This window comes from Marmota flaviventris, chromosome 3 (assembly GCF_047511675.1).
Source record: "Marmota flaviventris isolate mMarFla1 chromosome 3, mMarFla1.hap1, whole genome shotgun sequence".
NCBI lineage: Eukaryota > Metazoa > Chordata > Mammalia > Rodentia > Sciuridae > Marmota > Marmota flaviventris.
Window position 1 is genome coordinate 76,315,740 of NC_092500.1, and position 21,828 is coordinate 76,337,567.

Genomic DNA, 21,828 nt, shown 5'->3' on the forward strand with positions numbered 1-21,828 from the left:
AAGAACCAACTCTCCTTTGCATTGATGCTGCGTATTGTTTTTTCATCTCAATTTCATTGATTTTGGCTCTGATCTTAATGATTTCCTGCCTTCTATGGTCTTGGAGATTAGTTTGTTCTTCTTTTTCTAAGGCATTGAGGTGAAGCATATGCTTATTTATTTGGGATCTCTCTAATTTTGTGAAATATTCATTCATGCTATAAATTTTCCTCTTAGAACTGCTTTCATGCTGTCCCAAAGATTTTGATATGTTTTTATCTCTCCTCTCATTTGTTTCTAAGAATTTCTTGTTTGCTATTCTCATTTCTTCTTTGATCCATTCTTCATTTAATAGAGTATTATAATTTCCATGTGTTTATGTGGTTTCTATTATTTTTCTTGATATTGATTTCTAGCTTCATTTCATTATGATCTGATAGGATACATGGTATTACATGTATTTTTTTTGTATTTGCTAAGATTTACTTTGTGGCCCAAAATATGATCTATTTTGAGAAAAGTTCAATGTGCAGCTAAGAAGAAATTAAATTCAATATTTTGGGATGGAATAGTCTCTGGATGTTTCTGAGGTTCATTTGGTTTATTGCACTGTTTAGGGTGGAGATATCATTGTTAATTTTATGTTTTGATGACTTTTCTATTTGTAATAATGGTGTATTGAAATCACCCAGTATTATTGTGTTGGATGTCTGTGTGGGATTTAATCTCATGGAATATTTTTCCACGCAATTGGGTGAATTGACATTTGGGGCATAAATGTTTTTATATCTTATTATTGAATTGTTCCCTTATCTAGGATGTAATGACCTTCTTTTACTTTTCTGATTATTTTTTTGCTTGAAATCTACTTTGTCAGATATGAGAATAGCTACTCCTTTTTGTTTTCTTGGACCATATGCATGGAATATTATTTTCCATCCTTTTACCTCAGCCGGTGGATGTCTTTCCCTATAAGATGAGTCTTATAAACAGCATGTTATTGGATTTTGTTTTTTAATTCATTCTGCTAATCTGTGTCTTTAATTTGGGGAGTTGGGACCATTAACATTCAGCATTAGTATGAATATGTATTTGTGGTTTTCTGCCATTTTGATTTTTTTTGCTATATTTTATCCTATCTTGATTCTCATTTAGTGGATTATTCTTCTATTGAACTTCTGTTTGGGACCTTTGGGCATTGTTTTTTATTTCCTTGGTGTGCCGTTTATCATTGAGTAGTCTTTTAGTGCTGATTTAGTGCTCATGGATTCTTTATTTTTATTATTTTATTTTTTATTTCCACCTTGAATTTGAAATCGAGTTTTGATGGTTATAGTAACCTTGGCTAACAGTTGTTTTCTTTTAAGGCTTGGAATGTCTCATTCCAAGGCCTCCTTGATGTTAGGGTCTGAGCTGATAAATTAGAAATAAACCTTATTGATTTCCTTTTAAATGTGATCCGATGTTTGTTTCTTGTGGCTTTTAATATTCTTTTCTTATTTTCTATGTTAAGAATTTTGTTTATGATATGTCCTGGTGAACTTTATATTTGAGTAGGTATATTTGGGGTCTTGTAAGTCTCCTAAATATAGATTTACCATTTTTAAATCATTTCTGATGTAGAAAAGTTTTTTGTAACTATCTCATTAATAATGTTCGTTAGGCCCTTAGTTTGCATTTTGATGTTCTCTTTTATCCCAATGATTCTCAGATTTGGTTTTTCAAAGTTGTCTCAGAGTTCTTATATATTCTGGTCATGTTCTATACATTTTTTTTTTCCTTTATTGCCTTCTGTGAAGTAAAGGTCAGATAGCCTGTCTTCAAGACCTAAAGTTCTGTGTTCAAGGGATGAGATTCTATTCAGTCTGTTTGCTATGCCTTCAAATGAGTTTTTAATTTTATTGATTGTTTCTTTCATTTCTAGGAGTTCTGCTTGGTTTCTTTTCACCATTTCTATTTCTTTATTAAAGTGGTCTTTCATCTCCTGCAATTGCTCTCTTAATTCCCTCCTTAGATCTTCTTTTGGTTCACTGAACATTTTAATAATCAATATTTAATAATCTTTCTCTGGGGTTTTGTCCATCTTGCTATCAGTGGGATTCTTTGTTGGAGATTTTTTATTTTGGGGGGAGATTTGTTTGCCTGTTTTCTCATGTTTTCAGAGGTTTTGAACTTGTGCATCAGTTGAGGTGGATTCCCCTACCTTTTTTGTGTGTGTGTGTGCACATCCTTTTGTGTGTAGTTTTTGTTTGTTCTGGGACTTCTCTCTATTTTTGATGTATATATAGATGCCAATGGGTGGGACCTGAGTTCCCCCTCTGACTGTTTCTCCTCACTTCTTTAAGTTGGAGTAATGTCAGGAAATGTTTAGTTCATTAGCAGAATCTCTAATTTGTGAAATTTTAGTGTCCCTTTAGGTTCCTAGAACCTGATAGCATAGGGTGATATAAACAATAATAACAACCATTGCAAACAACAAACAATACACAGTATTAAAGTAAATACACAGTTTGTACTATGATGTCTTCAACATTAATTGCCACCAGTAAAGAGGAATGTTGGGTTCAGCAGTTGTCAACAATAAAAAGAATAACCATGATCTAAATATGACTTTGAAGCAAATAGTAGGTGTCAGTTATATCATCCACAACAATAATGAATGAATTAACATTAATGGTGGGGGCAGGAGTATTATATAGACCAATTACTTCTGAAAGATGGCAAAAGTACAATTATGGTAAAAAGGAAATGGGTTAGGAAGTTAGAAAATACAATTTCTAAAAGTGAACAGAGAATACAAAAGAGATGTAGCAAGTGCTGTTTATATGGAAGGAAGGGAAAAATAAAAGAAACAAGGTATAGGGAGAGATGGAGAGAGAACAATAGAATTTGGCCATTAGGAGAAGATAAGAAAGATAAAGAAAAGAAATAAGCAAATGAAAATAATGCAAAAACCAAATCAAAATATGCAGTCCAAAAAACCCAAGTGTTCAAAAGACAAGGCTAGGAAAAAACAATTGTATTAAAAAATGCTAACTATGAGAGAAGATAGAAACAAGTTTGTATATATGTTTTGTATATATGTTCCTGAACCAATCAGCATAGCCAGAATTCACATGCACACACACATTCTCTCTCTCTCTCTCCCTCTCTTTCTCTCACACATATGGAAAGAATTTAAAAAGTAAAATAAAATAAAATGATAAAAAAATTGAAATCCAAAGTTTTAGTGAAGAATGAAAGAAACTTCTCCATTGAGGTGTTCAAAATAGTTGACCAGATTGGGTGGTCACTGTCTGTTCAGCAGTCTTTCTTTCTAATTCTTCTTGAGTTATACACTGATAAACCCAGGGGAGGGTGTTGATAACCCATTCCTGGTTTTGTGTTGCATTCCGAACTGCCAGTTGGGTCAGCCTAAGTTTGAAGCTGTTTGATATAAGACTCAGCTTCCCTTCTCACCTGTATGAGGTGGAATGGGGTAGGACATACAATCAATTTGTGTTTTGTTCATTTGGACCTGTTCATTGCATTCCCAGGGTACTGCTTCTGTAGCATTCTCTGAGGGGAGTTCCAACAGGTAGGGCTCAGGTCTAATCAGGCCTCCTGGGCTTTACTGGGTGGTACCTTCTTTGGAGAAGGAAGATTGACCTGCCTATAGGACGAGACAGTAACCGATCTAATATGTAGTTCTGATTCTCAGGAGCCTCCCAAGAAATCCATTTATGGGCCAAGGAGGCTGATCCTTCACTCTCTGCTGCTTACAGGTGCAGCCTTCCTGGGCTTAGTCCCTGAGTGTATTCACACCCCCACCCACACACTGAGATTCCCGGCCTGCTTCTGCTGGTCACATGAGCCTCCAGACACAAAGGAAAAACAAGTCGGGCTCCACTTCACCATTCCAACTTGAATCCCCTTGGGTACAGTCTACTCCATGCCTGTTTCACTCACATTTTGTTAGGCCTAGACTAGGTCACTCAATGTTGGATATTATAACATTGCTTTTTAAGTATTTCCACTGTGTTATATTCCTTTAAAGAGTATTGGACTTTATCAAGCAGCTAAATTACTTGTGGTTCAGTTCCATCTTTCTGAGATTTATTTTTAAGTTTTTTTTAGGAAGATCTAGAGAAGCTTTACAATAGGGCTAGTTGATTCTTTCAGTAAGATTTATATTTTGATTCCTCTTGAATATCTCAGATATTCAATGTTATCTCCCTAGTCAGACCCTGAACATATCATAGCTGTGTGTAAACTCTGGGAATTGTTCAATTTATAGCTCCCTGGTAGTTGTATTTGGTCTGGCTTCATAGTCTCATTAAACTCATGTGAAACTTAGCATCTATCAAAGACATTAGGGGACTTCTATGAGGTTATTTACAGAGGTCTTTCCCTGATTGGCTCTGGCCTCTTCTTGGTCTTGCAAATTCTGACTGCTATAGATTCTCCAGATATTATTTTCTTTTAGGTGGAGCCAGAGCTATCCAAGTTCATCTTCTTGTTTCCCTTTTTTGGAGGGTCTCAGTCCTATGCTGCTACACCCAGTATCTGAAAACAGTCGTTCCATATATTTTGAAAAGTTTTCTCTTTGTTTATGGTAGAAAGGTTGACCTGATGTAAATTACTGTCATAACTAATTGTGGTGGCTCCATCATCTTAAATTTAACTTTCAAAATGGAACTTCTGATCTTCCCTACAAACATGTGCTCATCCCACAACATTTTCAGCTGGTGGCTTCTTTGTCTCATTTGCTCAGGTCAGAACTGTTCATTCCTTCTCTTCTTTTGCACTCCAAATCCAAACTCTCGTAAGGTTCTGTTGGTTCTGCCCTTCAGCTTAGGAGTCAGGGTGTGCTCCTTCTCTGCTCAGAAGCCTGCAGTGATCCTCCATTTCGCTTGAGTTGGCCTGGCCCTCTGAACATCTGTTACCTCCCTTGCCTTGCCTTCTGCTACCCTCCCACTTATTCTTTATCCTGCAACCTCAATAGCCTCTTTGTTGGTTCTTGAACCTGCCAGTCTCACTGCTGCCTGGGGGCATATGCCCCTGTCCCTCCCTCTGCCTAGATGCTTTCCCCTCAGAGATCCTGACTTTTTTCACTTTATTTCACATTGTTCTTTCTCTTGTAACCTAGTGCACAGGATCCCCCTTGGCATGCCCTGCCTTTTCTTTTTCTATAGCCCTCATTACTAATTTTATCTGTTATACATTGTGGTTTACTGTGAGTCTCCTCTTGTTAAAATGTGTGGTTTACAAAGGCAGAGGCTTTTTTAGTTTTGTTTTTGTTGTTATTATTATTGTTGTTTTTAAGCTGTATCCCAAGCACCTGGAACAGTGTGCCTGGCACATAGGTTCTCAAAAAATATTTGCTGAGCAAATGCGTGAATCAATAAGTGGAATGACTGAATGGATAGATAAATACACAGGTCCTACGGCTGTTACCAATGTATGTGTATTCTGTGGGATGCTTATGAAATTCCAGAAAACTTTGTTCTCTTATGAATCTTTGCCTTTTACTGGTATACTGGGCACATCACTATACCTCCCCTTTCCCTGGAATGGGTTACAAAATCTCTGAAGTACCTTTTAGCTATAAAATTTCCATGGAACTTTCCCTTTGATTTTGGGTTTATCAGGAAAAGAGACATTTTCTTTTTAAGCCATGAGAGATGTTAAGAAATGTAACTATCAAATGACTGGCCCCAATGTCCACATGCTGGGTTAATAGAAGCAAATATGCTTAGACACATTTTTTTCTTCTTTAAAAAAATTGTATTTTTTATTTCCAAATGATACATAATAATCACATCTACTTATGGGGCATCAGAAAAATACTTTAAATCTTCCACATTCTGTGCTAGGTGGAGTATTTGTCCACTTCTCAATAGCCTCTTGCTCTTTCTGTGGGCCTATTTGCTGATTTCACCCAAAGGTAGCTCTCCCTGCTTGTTGCTAGATTCACCAGCTCCCTGGAAACTTTCCTGGCTCCTGCCCACCAGAAACCTCACTGTGCCCTTGTGCTGGATGTTTTTGCCTGAAGACTTTTGACCCTATTTCATATCACATGTTTTCTAAAATAATGAGTGCAGATCTAGTGTTAAGAGTTGGGCTTTGGAGCCAGACTGCCTGAATTCAGATCTCATCTCCCACTTATTTTGTGATCTGGGCCACAATTTACTCAATAAAAGAGTATCCCAGTCCCAGCTACTTGGGAGACTGAAGCAGGAGGATCTCTTGAGCTCAGGAATTCAGGCCAGCCTGAGCAACATAGCAAGACCTTTTCTCAAAAAGAAAACAAAACAAAAATATCGTAGTAGTATCTATTTCTAGTGGTAGTTAAAGGAAATTAAAGACGTTAATGTATGTAAAGACTTGTAGTGACCATGCCTGGCATATAGTCAGCCCTTGATAAGATGAGTTGGTATCATTATCTATTATCATTATCATTATTTTGGATATATGTTTGCTACTCTTCTAAGACAATGTATATTTTTATTTGCATTTATCAAAGGCCATCTAGAAAATGTTTGCATAATAAGTAAGTCTAACAGCTGTGTCTTTACCTTTCTGCTTCTGTTCATCATGCCCATTTATTATTTTGTAGTGACCGAACTGTGAGAATTTGGAAGGCTCGCAATTTGCAAGATGGTCAGATCTCTGACACAGGAGATATGGGGGAAGATTTTGCCAGTAATTAAACATGAATGAAGATAAGTCATAAACTTTATACTGTGATAATATCCCATGTGTTCTTTATGGAAGTGTCTTGCATTTATTAGGCATAAACTTATGAATGGAATTAACTGGAAAATATATTTGAATCCATTTACTAAATATTAATGGTATTCTTGAAAAATGTGTACTATCCTGTGTGCTTAAATTAATATCTACCAATATGTATGTATTCTACAATTGATATATGGCTTGATTCGCACTTTTATTGTGGCTAGATTTTTGCCTAGCTATAAAAAGACAACCTTCAAATTATTTGAATTACAAGATGTCTGCTTTTGTGACAGTCGTAAAACACACCAAGAATACAATGCACCTCACTGCTCACTCATTCATATAGCCTGTTCAGATGATTTACATTCTTAAACATACTGGAAATGTTAGTCAAACTGTGGTCCGCTTGTCAGATATTCATTATCAGTCTATAGAGGGTTCCCAAATTTCAATGTTCATTTAATGTAATTGAAAAAAATATAAGGAAAATATTATTGATGATTTCCCATAAAGTGAAATTGACCTTAATCTACTAACAAAGATTGTTTAACAATTTGTGTTAAATGTTTGCATTCACTTGTATTGACCAAAGTTTTGCAGTTATTCTGTGCTCAGGACTAAGACACTGTTAAATTGTTTTATTAGTGCTGTGCATACATTCTGTAATGGTATACACTTTTGATGTGCTAACAGAAAGATATTTTGATCTATTTTCCTATGGAGTTGTTTCTATTATCACCTTTTACTTTCTTTTTTATTTAATAGTAGTATTTCCTTTCCCTTTTATCTAATTTTTATATGCTGCTAAATATATTTTAAATACACTATGTTGGCATACCTTAGTAGCTATTGATGAGAACTATTATCATTTATGGTGGGAAAAGCTATGCAAATAGGTAGATTGTAAAAATACATAATGTTGTATTGTGCCCGTGTGAATTTTTAAATGCTGTAGATGGGATTTTGCAAAAGGATGTATAATTTATTTGTCTGCTCAGAATATTAATTTGTAAATTCTGCAAGTTTAATTTTTGTGTAGATGATGTAACACTTGAAAATATTGTCTTAAGTGATTTTTCCCTGAAAACATTTGCTTGTAAATGAAAGCCTAGCTAGTGCTTAAATAAACATGTTGCTCTGAATTATCTTTATTCTATTGTTCTTTTTCTAATTATAAGAAAATGACCAGTGTTTGTAAAGCTGTTTTGTGTCTAGCAATTCATTTCATTGCTCACTAGACATGAAATATTCCTGAAAAGTTTACACTTAAGTCTCATCTTGATGAACCATGGAAACTCTATTTAAAGGAATTAAATCAAATGATATAATTTAGAGATTTAAACATAGATGATAAAATAAATGAAAATCATTCCCATAAATGTTAGGATAGTGGTGACCTAGGTTACCTAGATAGAAGAAGGAGTGGATGATGACTGGCAGGTGTCACACAGGTGAGTTGGGAAGCTAGAGGTGGTGTGGAAAGTGTTTCTGTGTGCCTGGCAGTCTTATTTTTGATTTGGCTCCTAAATGTTACTTAAGTGCTCATTTAATATGTTCATGTTTCACTGTACATATATTTCTCTTTTTCTATATATGTGTGTTATGTTTCAAACAATTTTTTTTTTAATTTTAAAAGAAAATACTTTTCTATAAAGAAAAAAACAAAACAGCTACTTTGTAATTTTGCCTCCTTCCTTAAAGAAAGGTACTGTACCAGAAGTTGAGAGGGTTAAGACTGTATTGAATTTAAAGTTTCTTGGAGTGTTTCTTTCCGTAGAACTATTAATCAGTAATTCAGTAATTTTGCAATTAATTTATGTAGTAGATGTTTATTAAGCATCTACAGAGCTAGGTATTGGAAATGGAAAAAGAGCAAGACTAAGATGACATTTGGTCTTTGGGTAGAGAGACATAACAAAAACAGTATTTACAATATTAGGAAGTCCAGGATGCATCTATTTCTGTCTGTGAGTCCAGTCAGAGGCCCTAAAACTCTGTGTTTGCTTGTGCAAAATACAAAGCCTTTGAAAATGGAGGCTCAGCTAGTGGATCTGATTCAAGTAATTCAAAAGAACATGAGAAAGAGGTGGACTTCTTTAAGAATTTACAATAGAGTATTACTCTGCATTAAAAAATGACAAAATCATAGAATTTGCAGGGAAATGGATGGCATTAGAGCAGATTATGCTAAGTGAAGCTAGCCAATCCCTAAAAAACAAATGCCAAATGTCTTCTTTGATATAAGGAGAGTAACTAAGAACAGAGTAGGGACGAAGAGCAGGAGAAGAAGATTAACATTAAATAGGGATGAGAGGTGGGAGGGAAAGGGAGAGAGAAGGGAAATTGCATGGAAATGGAAGGAGACTCTCAGGGTTATACAAAAGTACATACAAGAGGAAGTGAGGGGAAAGGGAAAAATAATACAAGGGGGAGAAATGAATGACAGTAGAGGGGGTAGAGAGAGAAGAGGGGAGGGGAGGGGAGGGGAGGGGGGATAGTAGAGGATAGGAAAGGCAGCAGAACACAACAGACACTAGTATGGCAATATGTAAATCAATGGATGTGTAATTGATGTAATTCTGCAATCTGTATATGGGGTAAAAATGGGAGTTCATAACCCACTTGAATCAAAGTGTGAAATATGATATATCAAGAAATTTGTAATGTTTTGAACAACCAACAATAAAAAATTTTAAAAAAAGAATTTACATATTGAAACATAATGTTAACCCGTAAAGATCCCATTCAGAAAGGTTAAAATAAATCTTTAAAACAGTAAAACAGTGCCTACAAAACTTAAATTCAGGTACCCCTTCCTGTGCATTAAATGTATGCTAGATGTCCCCATGTGTGCTATATAGCCTCTTCTTTTTTTTTTTTTGCAAAGTATATTTTTTTCTGTTAAATCCAAAATCTCACATCATAGTTAAAGAGTAATGACAAGATTTTGTATAGCAATTCAGCAATACCGCCACATGACCACATTTATTGAATTCACAGCTGCTGTGGAGTCTTTCATAAAAATTTAAAGTCATCAACATGTAATAAGTCCCTCTATGCTACTTGTTATTTTTCCCAAGCACTTCCTACACTTTAGCTCAAAATCATTTCAAATTGTTTTTGGCCTTAGAATAGGTTGTTGTCTTGCATAGTTGTTGAAGATTTGATCTGCTAACTACTGCACAGATAAGAATAGTTGGGATTTTGGAATTTTAAATTACAGATATGAAATGTATGACTATACATGAGCATCATCATAGGAAAATAAGAATTATCTATCTTCCTAGTTTCCAATTATATTGAGATGCTCAATTTTAAAATGGCATAGGTGCCATTAATGTTTCCTCTCTCTTTCTCTCTTGATGAAAATAATAATAATTCTACTAGTCAATGTTTATTGAGCATTTACTCTCCCCTTTGTTTGAAGAGGTAACCCCTAACATGGGAAGACTCTAAGATGTCACTGATGATCAGAAGCACCCAATTTCAGGGATTTTTTTCAATTATGAGAGATAGTCTGCCTTCTAGAATTGATAAAATACAATAGTTATATTATGTGGGATTCTTCCAGACAGACAAAGATCATTCCTGATGTCCACTATGCAATACATAGTAGATAAGGATTCTAGACCCCATCTAGTAGGATTTGGTGTGTGTTAGACATAGGAAAAGCACAGACCATATTTCTCAGATTTTCACCTTTGTCTCATTAGCCTGGCTCCCAACATGTGCGCAAAATTTGGGACCAGGAGGAATCAGTTTCTGCAGCACAGTGGCTAAGGCATTTGTTTTCCCAGTGGCAGCAACGACAATCCCAGTGGCTGGCTACTGGCAGTGGGAGTTGGCAGAGTATAAGGTACTTTTTTCTTGACATGCAGCTGGCATGGTAATCTTGAAGTCAAAAGGCAGGCAGTGGCTCCCTAGTTCCCATCATCCTGATTGTGGTAGAGGCAGTAACTTGCTGAGCTGGTTCTGGGGGCCAGGCTAGCAGCTGCTTCTCTTGTCCAAACAATCTGGATGGATGCATTTCCCTATAGTAAATTCCTTTCTGCTTGTATCAGTTGCAGTAGTTTCCATATTTGCAATTAAATTTTAAAAGATACACTATCTCTTTTTTATTTGCAAATTGTGTTTTAAAATATTTCTTCCATTTACTTTTTCTCTTTTCTAATTAATCTAGTTAATTGTTTTCACCTTAAAACAATGCTTTTTAATTTCCTGAAGTCTTATTATGTTAGAAAGAGATGTTCTTAAATGCTATTATTATTCATTAAAGTTGTCTTCTCTCTCCTCTGACAGTTCTTTTTTTTTCCAGAGTCCTTCCTAATTAGTTTGCTTTGTCTTTCTACAGTTGCTTGGTTCTCCTTAGGTGAGGTGTTCTTATTTTTCTCTGCCTGCTCATGGTTCTGCTTACCTGGGTTGCCAGGGCAGGCTCCTGGTGGGGGACAACACTCTGCTCTGGTAAGCCTGGACTTTACAACAAAATGTCAGTCTTCTTTTGATAGCCTGTGAAATCCCTCTGCTCTCCCTTGTCTCCAGGTCTGTAGGTATTAACCCTCTGCTATATATGCATCTGCCTCAAGGTTCTTCTAGGCCTGGAAGATTTAGAACACCCTCCTAAGACAGTGGAGCATTTTTTGCTTTCCCTTGAAAACATGCATAGTTCTGCTGTCCCTGGCAAACTGAAAGCCTGTCCAAGAGCTTGCTTGTTGTTTTACTCTGTAAAATATAAGTAGAGATTATCAGAAATATATTTTCATGCTTCTTCATCCACTGCAACCATTTGATACTATCACTGAAAAATATCAATCAAATAAAAATGGAGTGATGGGAAACCTGATTTCACTTAGAACCAGATTTACCTGCAGGTCCCAGGAATTTTACTAGAGTTGTTTATTAAGCTCTGATTGGGCTTTCATTTTTATAATTGGGAGTTTCTGTCAGAGGTAGGTAGCTGGAATTCTCTTCCACAAGCCTTCTCAGGAAAGATGGGGAGTTGCTGAGGAACTTACCAATGTAATTTTCAGCTACTTTGGCCATTAACTTTGGATCCTAAAATACCCCCTTCTATCTCATGGGCATTCATCTCTGCCTGTGCCCACCTCCTCTCCCCCAGGCTGCCTTTTCCTATCTGTTGGTTGTTGATGGGGCATCCCCACAGAGGAAAAGAACTTCCTAAGAGTGATCTTGATTCCTGGGGTAGGGAGAGGTGGGAGACTGTTAACCATGTGGGAGATTCAGCACTAACCTAGGAATCAGGAGAATTCTGTAGTGTATGTGCAGAGACTACTAAGTCCCCTTCTACCCATCCTCCCTGATGTCCTTCTAGTAATAGAAGCCTGAGGATTTTAGGTGAACACATGATGCTCAGTCAGAGCATCTCACCTGGTCTTATGGTGAACCAGGGTCATGTGCTATTGTTTGTTCTCTGGCTTTGTGATTTAGGTTGAAGTAATATATGAACCTTCTGGTCCTATCTTTTTTTTTTTTTTTTTTTTAAAGAAGTGCTTGACCTTCACGTTCTCTTTCCCTGCATACTAAGGAGAAAAGAGAAAAGGAAGTGGAGTGAAGAGCCAACCCTGAGGGTGCTCATGAAGATGACCACAGGTGAAGGTGGACATGGAGTCTTCATGTGATTTGTTGGAACAGAAATTTCCCCCTGCCTCAGAGAAATCACATGCAGAAGGTCAGCAGTTTTTTTGTTGTTGTTGTTGTTGTTTGTTTGTTTTCCATGTAAAGGGCCAAATAATAATTATCTTAGGCTTTAGAGGCAACCAACTGTTCTTGTTTATACAACTTTTTGATATATATAAAGCATTCTTACCTTTGAGACCACACAAAAACAGGCTCTAGATTATGGAGAGAGAAAAGTCTATTCTTTGAGAGCCACTAAATTTTAAGATCTTTTTGTTAAAAAAAAAAAAGCAGTCTAATGTGGCATACATCCATGTAGTTCCATGTAGTTAATGATTTATATCAATATATTATAGAAAATGTTTTCTGCAGAAAGGGAGTACATCTATCAAACACCACACAATCCAAACATATGGAAGATCCCAAGTCTTCAGGGTCCTCCTTCAGTGTTTAACCCCAGGAAGATATCACTTGTTTTGAGATGTTGTAATTTGTGTATTTGCTACATGTTCTAGACAGATGGCAATAAATCATATTGTTTTAAAGGTATAAAAATACAATGACAGACTCTGCACCATATACAGCCAGAGGAATGAGAAGTTGTGCTCCATTTGTGTACAATGTGCCAACAATGCATTCTACTGTCATGTATAACAAATTACAAAAAAAAAAAAAAAATAGAAGGGACATCAGTAGAATAGAAGAAGGGGAACAGGGGGAGGAAGGGGAGGAGGAACTGGGGAATGAAATCGATCAAATGATACTATTTTATTGTGTGAGTGCATGAATATATTATAACAAATAAAAAAGAAAAAAAATACAATGACAAATTTTTAGCATATGGAAGTAAAACGTGTATTCAGAAACCTAGTTTTTCTAATGTGAATAGTGGTGCTAGTAAAAACCATCTTGGTAGTTAACCCTTTGCTCTCTATTATTTAACATTAAGTTGACATTAATCTTTAAGTAATGTCAGCTCAAAAATGATTTTCTTTCCTGTGTGCATGTGCCCATAGATGTAACCTGTTGGCAGTGTGCCTTCTTTATGGTCTGCATATAAAAAGGGCCTATTGAAAAGACTCTGGGACTAAATGGGGGCAAATAGGGGCTAAATAGAACTTGTTGGGGCCTAGAGCTGAAGCTGGAGGTTGTTACCACCTCCGAATAAAGCATGTATGTCTACTATCCTAACTGCATCTTACATCTTCTACTTGCTGAAACCCTGAATCTGTTTCCTGGGTCTGAGCCCCCGCATGATCGAAGTCATGATCACCAAATGCAGAGAAGATTCCATGACAGAGAAGAGCTATGTGTCTTTCCTTCACATAAGAAAGAATATGGGTTTCCTCCTGGTGTTGGGGCATAAGATACTTTCAGGGAAATCAAGAGTTTTACAAGAGCACAGGTTAAAACTCTCAAAAATGAAGAAGAAGGTTGACACTACTCAGTTAAATATTTGAAATTGGTCTTCATATCTTTGCTCACAAACCAGTAATCACCAGTGTTAGCTTAACCTGCAAGTGAGATTTTTAAAATTGAAGCAATAAAAATGTCAACATTAATTAAATATTTTACAAAGAAGCATGCCAATAAATTGGAAGAGATTTCATACTTCTGTTTAAAGAAAAAGTTTAAAAATTGTCATCCTGTCATTGAAAAGAAATTTGATCAAAAGGGGGATAATTGTGGTTCAAAAGAATTGCACAAATGATTGCAAAATATGATGAGCCAAATCATAAGGAATGAAGGAATTAGCATTGTCTTCTGTGGTAGACATTATTAATGAAGATGGGAACAACTTCAAAAGAATTACTTTCTTCTACTTCATCAAGAAGAGTCAATGAGATGATGAAGATGTTTAAAATCAAGGGCATGATCACCACAAGATGAAGCATCATGAAAAGATACTTCCTTATTCCCCTTTTTAAGATTCACTAAAACAACAAAGACAACTAAGGGAATAGACAGTATAAAAATGAAGTATTGGTTTACACGTATATTTTACAGTTAATTTCTCACAATTAAAGAGAAACATTAAACATGTATGCAGACCTAAGGAAAAAGCTGCAAACACCACAGCATTTGTACCATTTCATCCTTAAATGTTTGGTAGAATTCACCAGTGAACCCTTTTAGGCCTGGTGTTTTTTGCTTTGAAAGGTTATTAATTAATTGCTGGTTCAGTTTCTTTAAGATTGAATAGGCCTATTCAGATCATGCTTTTCTTGTGTGAGTGTTGGGCGATTGTTCCTATCAGGCAATAGTTTAGATACATGGGCTAAATGCTCCTCTCCTGGGCAGCACAGTTGTAAAAGGAGTGGTAATCCTCAATGATTTTCAGAGCATGATTCCTTAGTTAAGAACTCAGAATTGGGGATTCTTTTAGGGGATATTCTCTCAGAAACCAACCTAATGAGATGAGAGATGAAACTTCCTACTTTTTTGAAATGAGGAACTCGGTAAAATTAGGGGAAATTGGATCTGACTCAGAACATTAAAGTATTTAGCCAGTGACTCTTTGGGGACCTAAAAAGTCTTACTTCTTTACAAAGTCTCACTTCCTACAAAGGTCCCTACCTCACAGATGGCCATAAAGATTGACAGAGAATGTGCTTAATATGGAGTAGGTGGTGGTGGTTGTTTTTTAATGAGAAGGATGGCTTTGTAATTCAAATTTATTTTATTCCTTCTTCCCTATTTCTACTTTTCCTTTTTTTGTTATCTAAAATTTAGATCTGGTTGTACTGAAGAAGGAGGAAATTATTTGATTTACTGCAGAAGTTATGTTGGAAAAGAAAGACCAGAAAACTATTTCAGATGTGGATGAAAGATAATATCTGCTTTTTTTTCCCCCTGCTAATTCATTTAGTTTGAATTTTCCTTTGCCAACTTTCTATTACACAGAGAGAAGGGGGCTGTGAAAACTTTTCTTGATCCACTTTTCTTTTTTTTATTATTATATTGGTTGTTCAAAACATTACAAATCTCTTGACATATCATATTTCATATATTAGATTCAAGTGGGTTATGAACTCCCATTTTTACCCCAAATACAGATTGCAGAATCACATCGGTTACACATCCACATTTTTACATAATGCCATATTAGTAACTGTTGTATTCTGCTACCTTTCCTATCCTCTGCTATCCCCCTCCCCTCCCCTCCCATCTTCTCTCTCTACCCCATCTACTGTAGTTCATTTCTCTCCTTGTTTATTTTCCCATTCCCCTCACAACCTCTTATATGCAATTTTGTATAACAATGAGGGTCTCCTTCCTTTTCCATGCAATTTCCCTTTTCTCTCCCTTTCCCTCCCACCTCATGTCTCTGTTTAATGATAGTCTTCCTCCTGCTCTTCCTCCCTGATCTGTTCTTAGTTGCTTTCATTATATCAAAGAAGACATTTGGCATTTGTTTTTTAGGGGTTGGCTAGCTTCACTTAGCATAATCTGCTCTAATGCCATCCATTTCCCTGCAAATTCCATGATTTTGTCATTTTTTAGTGTTGCGTAATACTCCATTGTGTATAAATGCCACATTTTTTTTATCTATTCATCTATTGAAGGGCATCTGGGTTGGTTCCACAGTCTAGCTATTGTGAATTGTGCTGCTGTGAACATTGATGTGGCAGTATCCCTGTAATACGCTCTTTTAAGGTCTTCAGGGAATAGTCCGAGAAAGGCAATAGCTGGGTCAAATGGTGGTTCCATTCCCAGCTTTCCCAGGAATCTCCATACTGCTTTCCAAATTGGCCGCACCAATTTGTAGTCCCACCAGCAATGTACAAGAGTACCCTTTTCCCCACATCCTCGCCAGCACTTGATGTTGTTTGACTTTCTAATGGCTGCCAATCTTACTGGAGTGAGATGGTATCTTAGGGTGGTTTTGATTTGCATTTCTCTGACTGCTAGAGATGGTGAGCATTTTTTCATGTACTTGTTGATTGATTGTATGTCCTCCTCTGAGAAGTGTCTGTTCAGGTCCTTGGCCCATTTGTTGATTGGGTTATTTGTTTTCTTATTGTTTAATTTTTTGAGTTCTTTGTATACTCTGGATATTAGGGCTCTATCTGAAATGTGAGGAGTAAAAATTTGTTCCCATGATGTAGGCTCCCTATTTACCTCTCTTATTGTTTCTCTTGCTGAGAAAAAACTTTTTAGTTTGAGTAAGTCCCATTTGTTGATTCTAGTTATTAACTCTTGTGCTATGGGTGTCCTATTAAGGAATTTGGAGCCCGACCCAACAATATGTAGATCGGAGCCAACTTTTTCTTCTATCAGGCACAGAGTCTCTGATTTGATATCAAGCTCTTTGATCCATTTTGAGTTAACTTTTGTGCATGGCGAGAGAAAGGGATTCAGTTTCATTTTGTTGCATATGGATTTCCAGTTTTCCCAGCACCATTTGTTGAAGATGCTATCCTTCCTCCATTGCATGCTTTTAGCCCCTTTATCAAATATAAGAAAGTTGTAATTTTGTGGATTGGTCTCTTTGTCCTGTATTCTGTACCATTGGTCCACCCGCCTGTTTTGGTACCAGTACCATGCTGTTTTTGTTACTATTGCTCTGTAGTATAGTTTGAAATCTGGTATTGCTATACCGCCTGATTCACACTTCCTGCTTAAAATTGCTTTTGCTATTCTGGGTCTTTTGTTTTTTCATATGAATTTCATAATTGCTTTATCTATTTCTATAAGAAATGCCCTTGGGATTTTGATTGGCATTGCCTTAAACCTATAGAGAACTTTGGGTAATATCGCCATTTTGATGATGTTACTTCTTCCTATCCATGAACAGGGTATATTTTTCCATCTTCTAAGGTCTTCTTCTATTTCTCTCTTTAGGGTTCTGTAATTTTCATTGTATAAATCTTTCACCTCTTTTGTTAGGTTGATTCCCAAGTATTTTATTTTTTTTGAGGATATTGTGAATGGGGTGGTTTTCCTCATTTCTAGTTCAGAAGATTTGTCGCTGAGATACAGGAATGCCTTTGATTTATGTGTGTTGATTTTATATCCTGCCACTTTGCTGAATTCATTTATTAACTCTAGTAGTTTCTTTGTAGACCCTTTTGGGTCTGTTAGATATATTATCATATCATCCGCAAATAGTGATAATTTAAGTTCTTCTTTTCCTATTTTTATGCCTTTAATTTCTTTTGTCTGTCTAATTGCTCTGGCTAGTATTTCAAGAACTAAATTGAATAGAAGTGGTGAGAGAGGGCATCCCTGTCTTGTTCCAGATTTTAGAGGGAATGCCTTCAGTTTTTCTCCATTTAGAATGATGCTAGCCTGAGGCTTAGCATATATAGCTTTTACAATGTTGAGGTAAGTTCCTGTTATCCCTAGTTTTTCTAGTCTTTGAAACATAAAGGGATGTTGTACTTTGTCGAATGCTTTTTCTGCATCCATCGATGATCATGTGGTTCTTATCGTTAAGTCTATTGATGTGGTGAATAACATTTATTGATTTCCGTATATTGAACCAGCCTTGCATCCCAGGGATGAATCCTACTTGATCATGGTGCACAATTTTTTTGATATGCTTTTGTATTTGATTCGCCAGGTTTTTATTGAGGATTTTTGCATCTATGTTCATTAGAGATATTGGTCTGTAGTTTTCTTTCTTTGAAGTGTCTTTGTCTGGTTTCAGGATCAGGGTGATGTTGGCCTCATAGAATGAATTTGGAAGATCTTCTTCTTTTTCTATTTCTTGAAATAACTTGAAAAATATTGGTATTAATTATTCTTTAAAGATTTTGTAAAACTCCGCTGTATATCCATCCGGTCCAGGGCTTTTCTTGGTTGGTAGTCTTTTGATGGCTTCTTCTATTTCCTCCTTTGTTACTGGTCTGTTTAAATTGTGTGTATCTTCCTGACTCAATCTGGGCAAATCATATGACTTAAGAAATTTATCGATATCTTCACTATCTTCTATTTTATTGGAGTATAGGGTTTCAAAATAATTTCTAATTATCTTCTGTATTTCTGTAGTGTCTGTTGTGATATTGCCTTTTTCATCCTGTATGTTGGTCATTTGAGTTCTCTCTCTTCTTCTCTTCGTTAGCATGGTTAAGGGTCTGTCGATCTTATTTATTTTTTCGAAGAACCAACTTTTAGTTTTATCAATTTTTTCAATGTTTTTTTTGTTTCAATTTCGTTGATTTCTGCTCTGATTTTAATTATTTCTTGCCTTCTACTACATTTGCTTTTGTTTTGCTCTTCCTTTTCTAGGGTTTTGAGATGTAGTGTGAGTTCATTTATTTGTTGTTTTTTTCTTTTATTGAGGAATGAACTCCAGGCAATTAATTTCCCTCTTAAAACTGCTTTCATTGTGTCCCATAGATTCCGATATGTTGTGTCTGTATTTTCATTTATCTCTAAGAATTTTTTGATTTCCTCCTTTATGTCTTCTGTAACCCATTGATCTTGATCCACTTTTCAATCATTGCCATATACTACATTGCCAGATTATCAGTCTAAAGGACTAAAAACTAAATTTACCTATGTAATGATTTTTACATGCATGCATTTTTGTTTGTATAGATGTATTACATTTCCATGTATTTAGGGATCTGGAAATATTTTATTACTATTTAATGCTAAATAGAATTTTCACAAACATTTACTTTCTTAAGAGTTTTATATTAGAGAAGTATGGGTTTGTATTAGAGAAGTATGATTTATCCATCTTAAAGCTATATGATAGTTATAATTAAGATATAATTATACAAGTAAAGTGATTTACTTATGATTTGTTAATTACCATGATTAAAATATACATTATGGCTTAGACTGAATCAAGTCTCATGAAATGTGAGAACATGGTGGTAGTATCCACCCCCAGGGATAATTCCCTCCATTCAGGCTGATTACTCCCAGCTGTGTGATTACTCCCACATTTTGCTCATCAGTTGAAGCTACTCATTTCACCTTCCACCTGAGGAGGGGTTCTTGGATGCTAATTTTTTTTTTTAATTCAGATCTGTTTAATTGTGTAACTTTATACGGGGCTTATTTATTTATTTATTTTTATCAGTTTGGGGATGCAGAAATGATAAACTGGGTCAAAGCTGAAACTGTGTATATATTAGGTATTTCTACCCATTCAATCATTCAACAGTAGTTTGTTCCACATAAAAACATGGCTCAACATAATTCTCTTACCTTCAGGGTAGTTGTAATTTACCAAAGCAGAGTCCACAAGCAAATACTTAGAGTGCAGTAATATAGGTACTGTGGTCAGCCCTACCTGGTAAGAGGAACAATGCAGGGAAATGATTTATAAAAGAGTCTTGAAACGTAAGTGTTTGTCCCGAAGAAAGGAGTAGAGACTGGGAAAGTGTAGTTGAAGCAGTGCTTTGAACTCAGGCCAAGAGGCTTGAAATGGTGCAGTGTTCAAGGGAATTGTAAGTTGTTGGTCATGGTTGAACATGACAAGTTTTGCTTGTGATGGTAATGAACAAGAAATTTTACCTCATGCCTGATAGCTGTCTAAAGATTTTATTCTGGTGGTAATAGGATCCATTTTGTGTCTAGAAATATCACTCTGAAAATAGTGTCAAGGGCAGTTGGAAAGGCACCCTGTTCTGTTTCCATAATACAGTGATCCCTTAGGATCCCCAAGGGATTGGTTCCAGAACATGTTCTTCCTGCCATGTCAGGGATACAAAAATCCAAGGATATTCAAGTCATATAAAATGGCATAATATTTATATATAGTTTACATACATCCTCCTGTATACTTTGAATCATCTTTAGATTTATTATACCTAATACAGTACAAATGCTATTAAACAATTACACTGTATGGTGTAGGGAATAATGACAAGAAAAATGTTTGTACATGTTCAGTACAGGCACAACTCTTTAAATATTTTTTTGATTTTCAGCTGGTTGAATCAATATATGTGATATCCATAAATATGGAGGCCTAATTATATATATGGTGTCCGTGGCAATAGCCCACAGCTAATGATGTGTGAGTGAAATTGCTGGCAATTGACAACCATAAGAATTTTCTTTCTGTTATTGTTTGGAGATAAGGTGTTCTTCAAAAGCTCCTATGTTAATGCAGGAATAGTCACAGGTGAAGTGATTAGTTTATGAGAGCTGTAACTAATCAGTCCATGTCCATTTGAATGGGCTAACTGGGGGGGATAACTGGAGACAGGTGTGGCATGCCTGGAGGTGGTGGGTCCCTTCACTGGGGGCGTGTCCTAGAAGGGTCCATTTTTTCTGCAGCCCTTTCTCCTTGCTCTCTGCTTCCTGGCTGCCACGAGTGGAGCAGTGCTCCTCCACCACTCCCTTCTGCCTCACCTTGTGCCCAGAGCAATAGAGTCAGCAGATGATGGACTAAGCCCCTGGACTGGAGCCAATATAAACTTTTCCTGCTCTAAGTTGTTTCTGTCACAGTGACAAAAAGCTGACTGACACAAAATCAGTTATGTAAGAAAAATAAAAGAAATGCTCTTCTCAAAAAGTTTAAAGCTTATTTAGAGACATGCCTTATTTGTGAAAACAATTAGAATCCCTGGTCTCTGAAATCTTGATTCAGTAAGTATCTGGGATTTTGTACTTAACAATAAGAATTTAAAACAATAACAACAACTTTCCAGGTGATGCTAAGGATCTTCCAGGATGGGCACCCATGTGTTTAGAAAAGAAAAGATCTCAAAGGAGTAAGGCCTGAGTCAGAGGGAAAGGTTTCTTTTGTCACAGCTGCTGTCACACTGTTTTTTCTACATCTTACATCGGGAAGGGGAAAATAATATATTCTGAGGCTCACCCACCTCACTCATTAACTTGTTCAACAGCAGAAGGACCTAGGTGATAACAAAAAGTGGAGAGGATTTAAGAGGTGATTTGTAAATTTGTCAAGTTTACAACTGAAGCCAATTTTTAGTAGATACATGAGTTAGAGCTCTCCATAAACCCCAGCTGTGTAATGATTTCAATTTATAAATACAAATTTTGCCTTGCCATAGAGTGATCACTGTTCTGTCCATGCATATTAACTAAGGACGTTTCAGTCTTCCAGTGTCACTCTTCTAGAGAGCATCTGATGATGGGTCACAGATGGCTGAAGCAATGTAAACCAGAGGTTGAGAGACTAGAGAGTAGAAAAGGAAGTAGGATTATAACATGGTATTTGGGACCCCATGACATTCCAATTTGGAGATCACAAGGAAGTTGGTGTTTTCTGAATAAGCTGCGAAGGTTCTTACCTGTGAAGGATTTGTGGGGGAAGTGTCTCAGTAATAGTTCTTAGTATTTCCACCAGGGGGCAGTGATGCCCTCTGCAATGAAGGTGATTGTAGCTAGAAAACTTTATTCTTTTTTGGACGTGAAGTGGGTGTAAGTGGGAAGCATTGATTAATTCTGACTGCCCGTGTGCATTAGGGTGATCTCGAGCTGAGTTCCAGCAGAAGACAGAATAGTTAAATACCATCTGTAGAATGAAAATCTTTCAAACCAGAGTGAGTACTCAATTAA

General features: G+C 36.2%; 1 protein-coding gene across 9 annotated transcripts in view; it reads left to right on the forward strand.

The window, feature by feature from the left end:
- Nucleotides 1–7,806, forward strand: part of Kif21a (kinesin family member 21A) — a 147,578-nt gene extending 139,772 nt beyond the window's left edge. For 8 of the 9 annotated variants that reach the window (XM_034636583.2, XM_071609973.1, XM_071609974.1 and 5 more), the window contains one exon: nucleotides 6,578–7,806. In XM_034636583.2, coding sequence (XP_034492474.1) covers nucleotides 6,578–6,671 — 94 coding nt within the window. In that variant the 3' untranslated portion in view covers nucleotides 6,672–7,806. The remainder of the gene's footprint in view (nucleotides 1–6,577) is intronic. The other variant, XM_071609978.1, reaches the window with a different exon arrangement.
- Nucleotides 7,807–21,828: the final 14,022 nt, after the last annotated feature.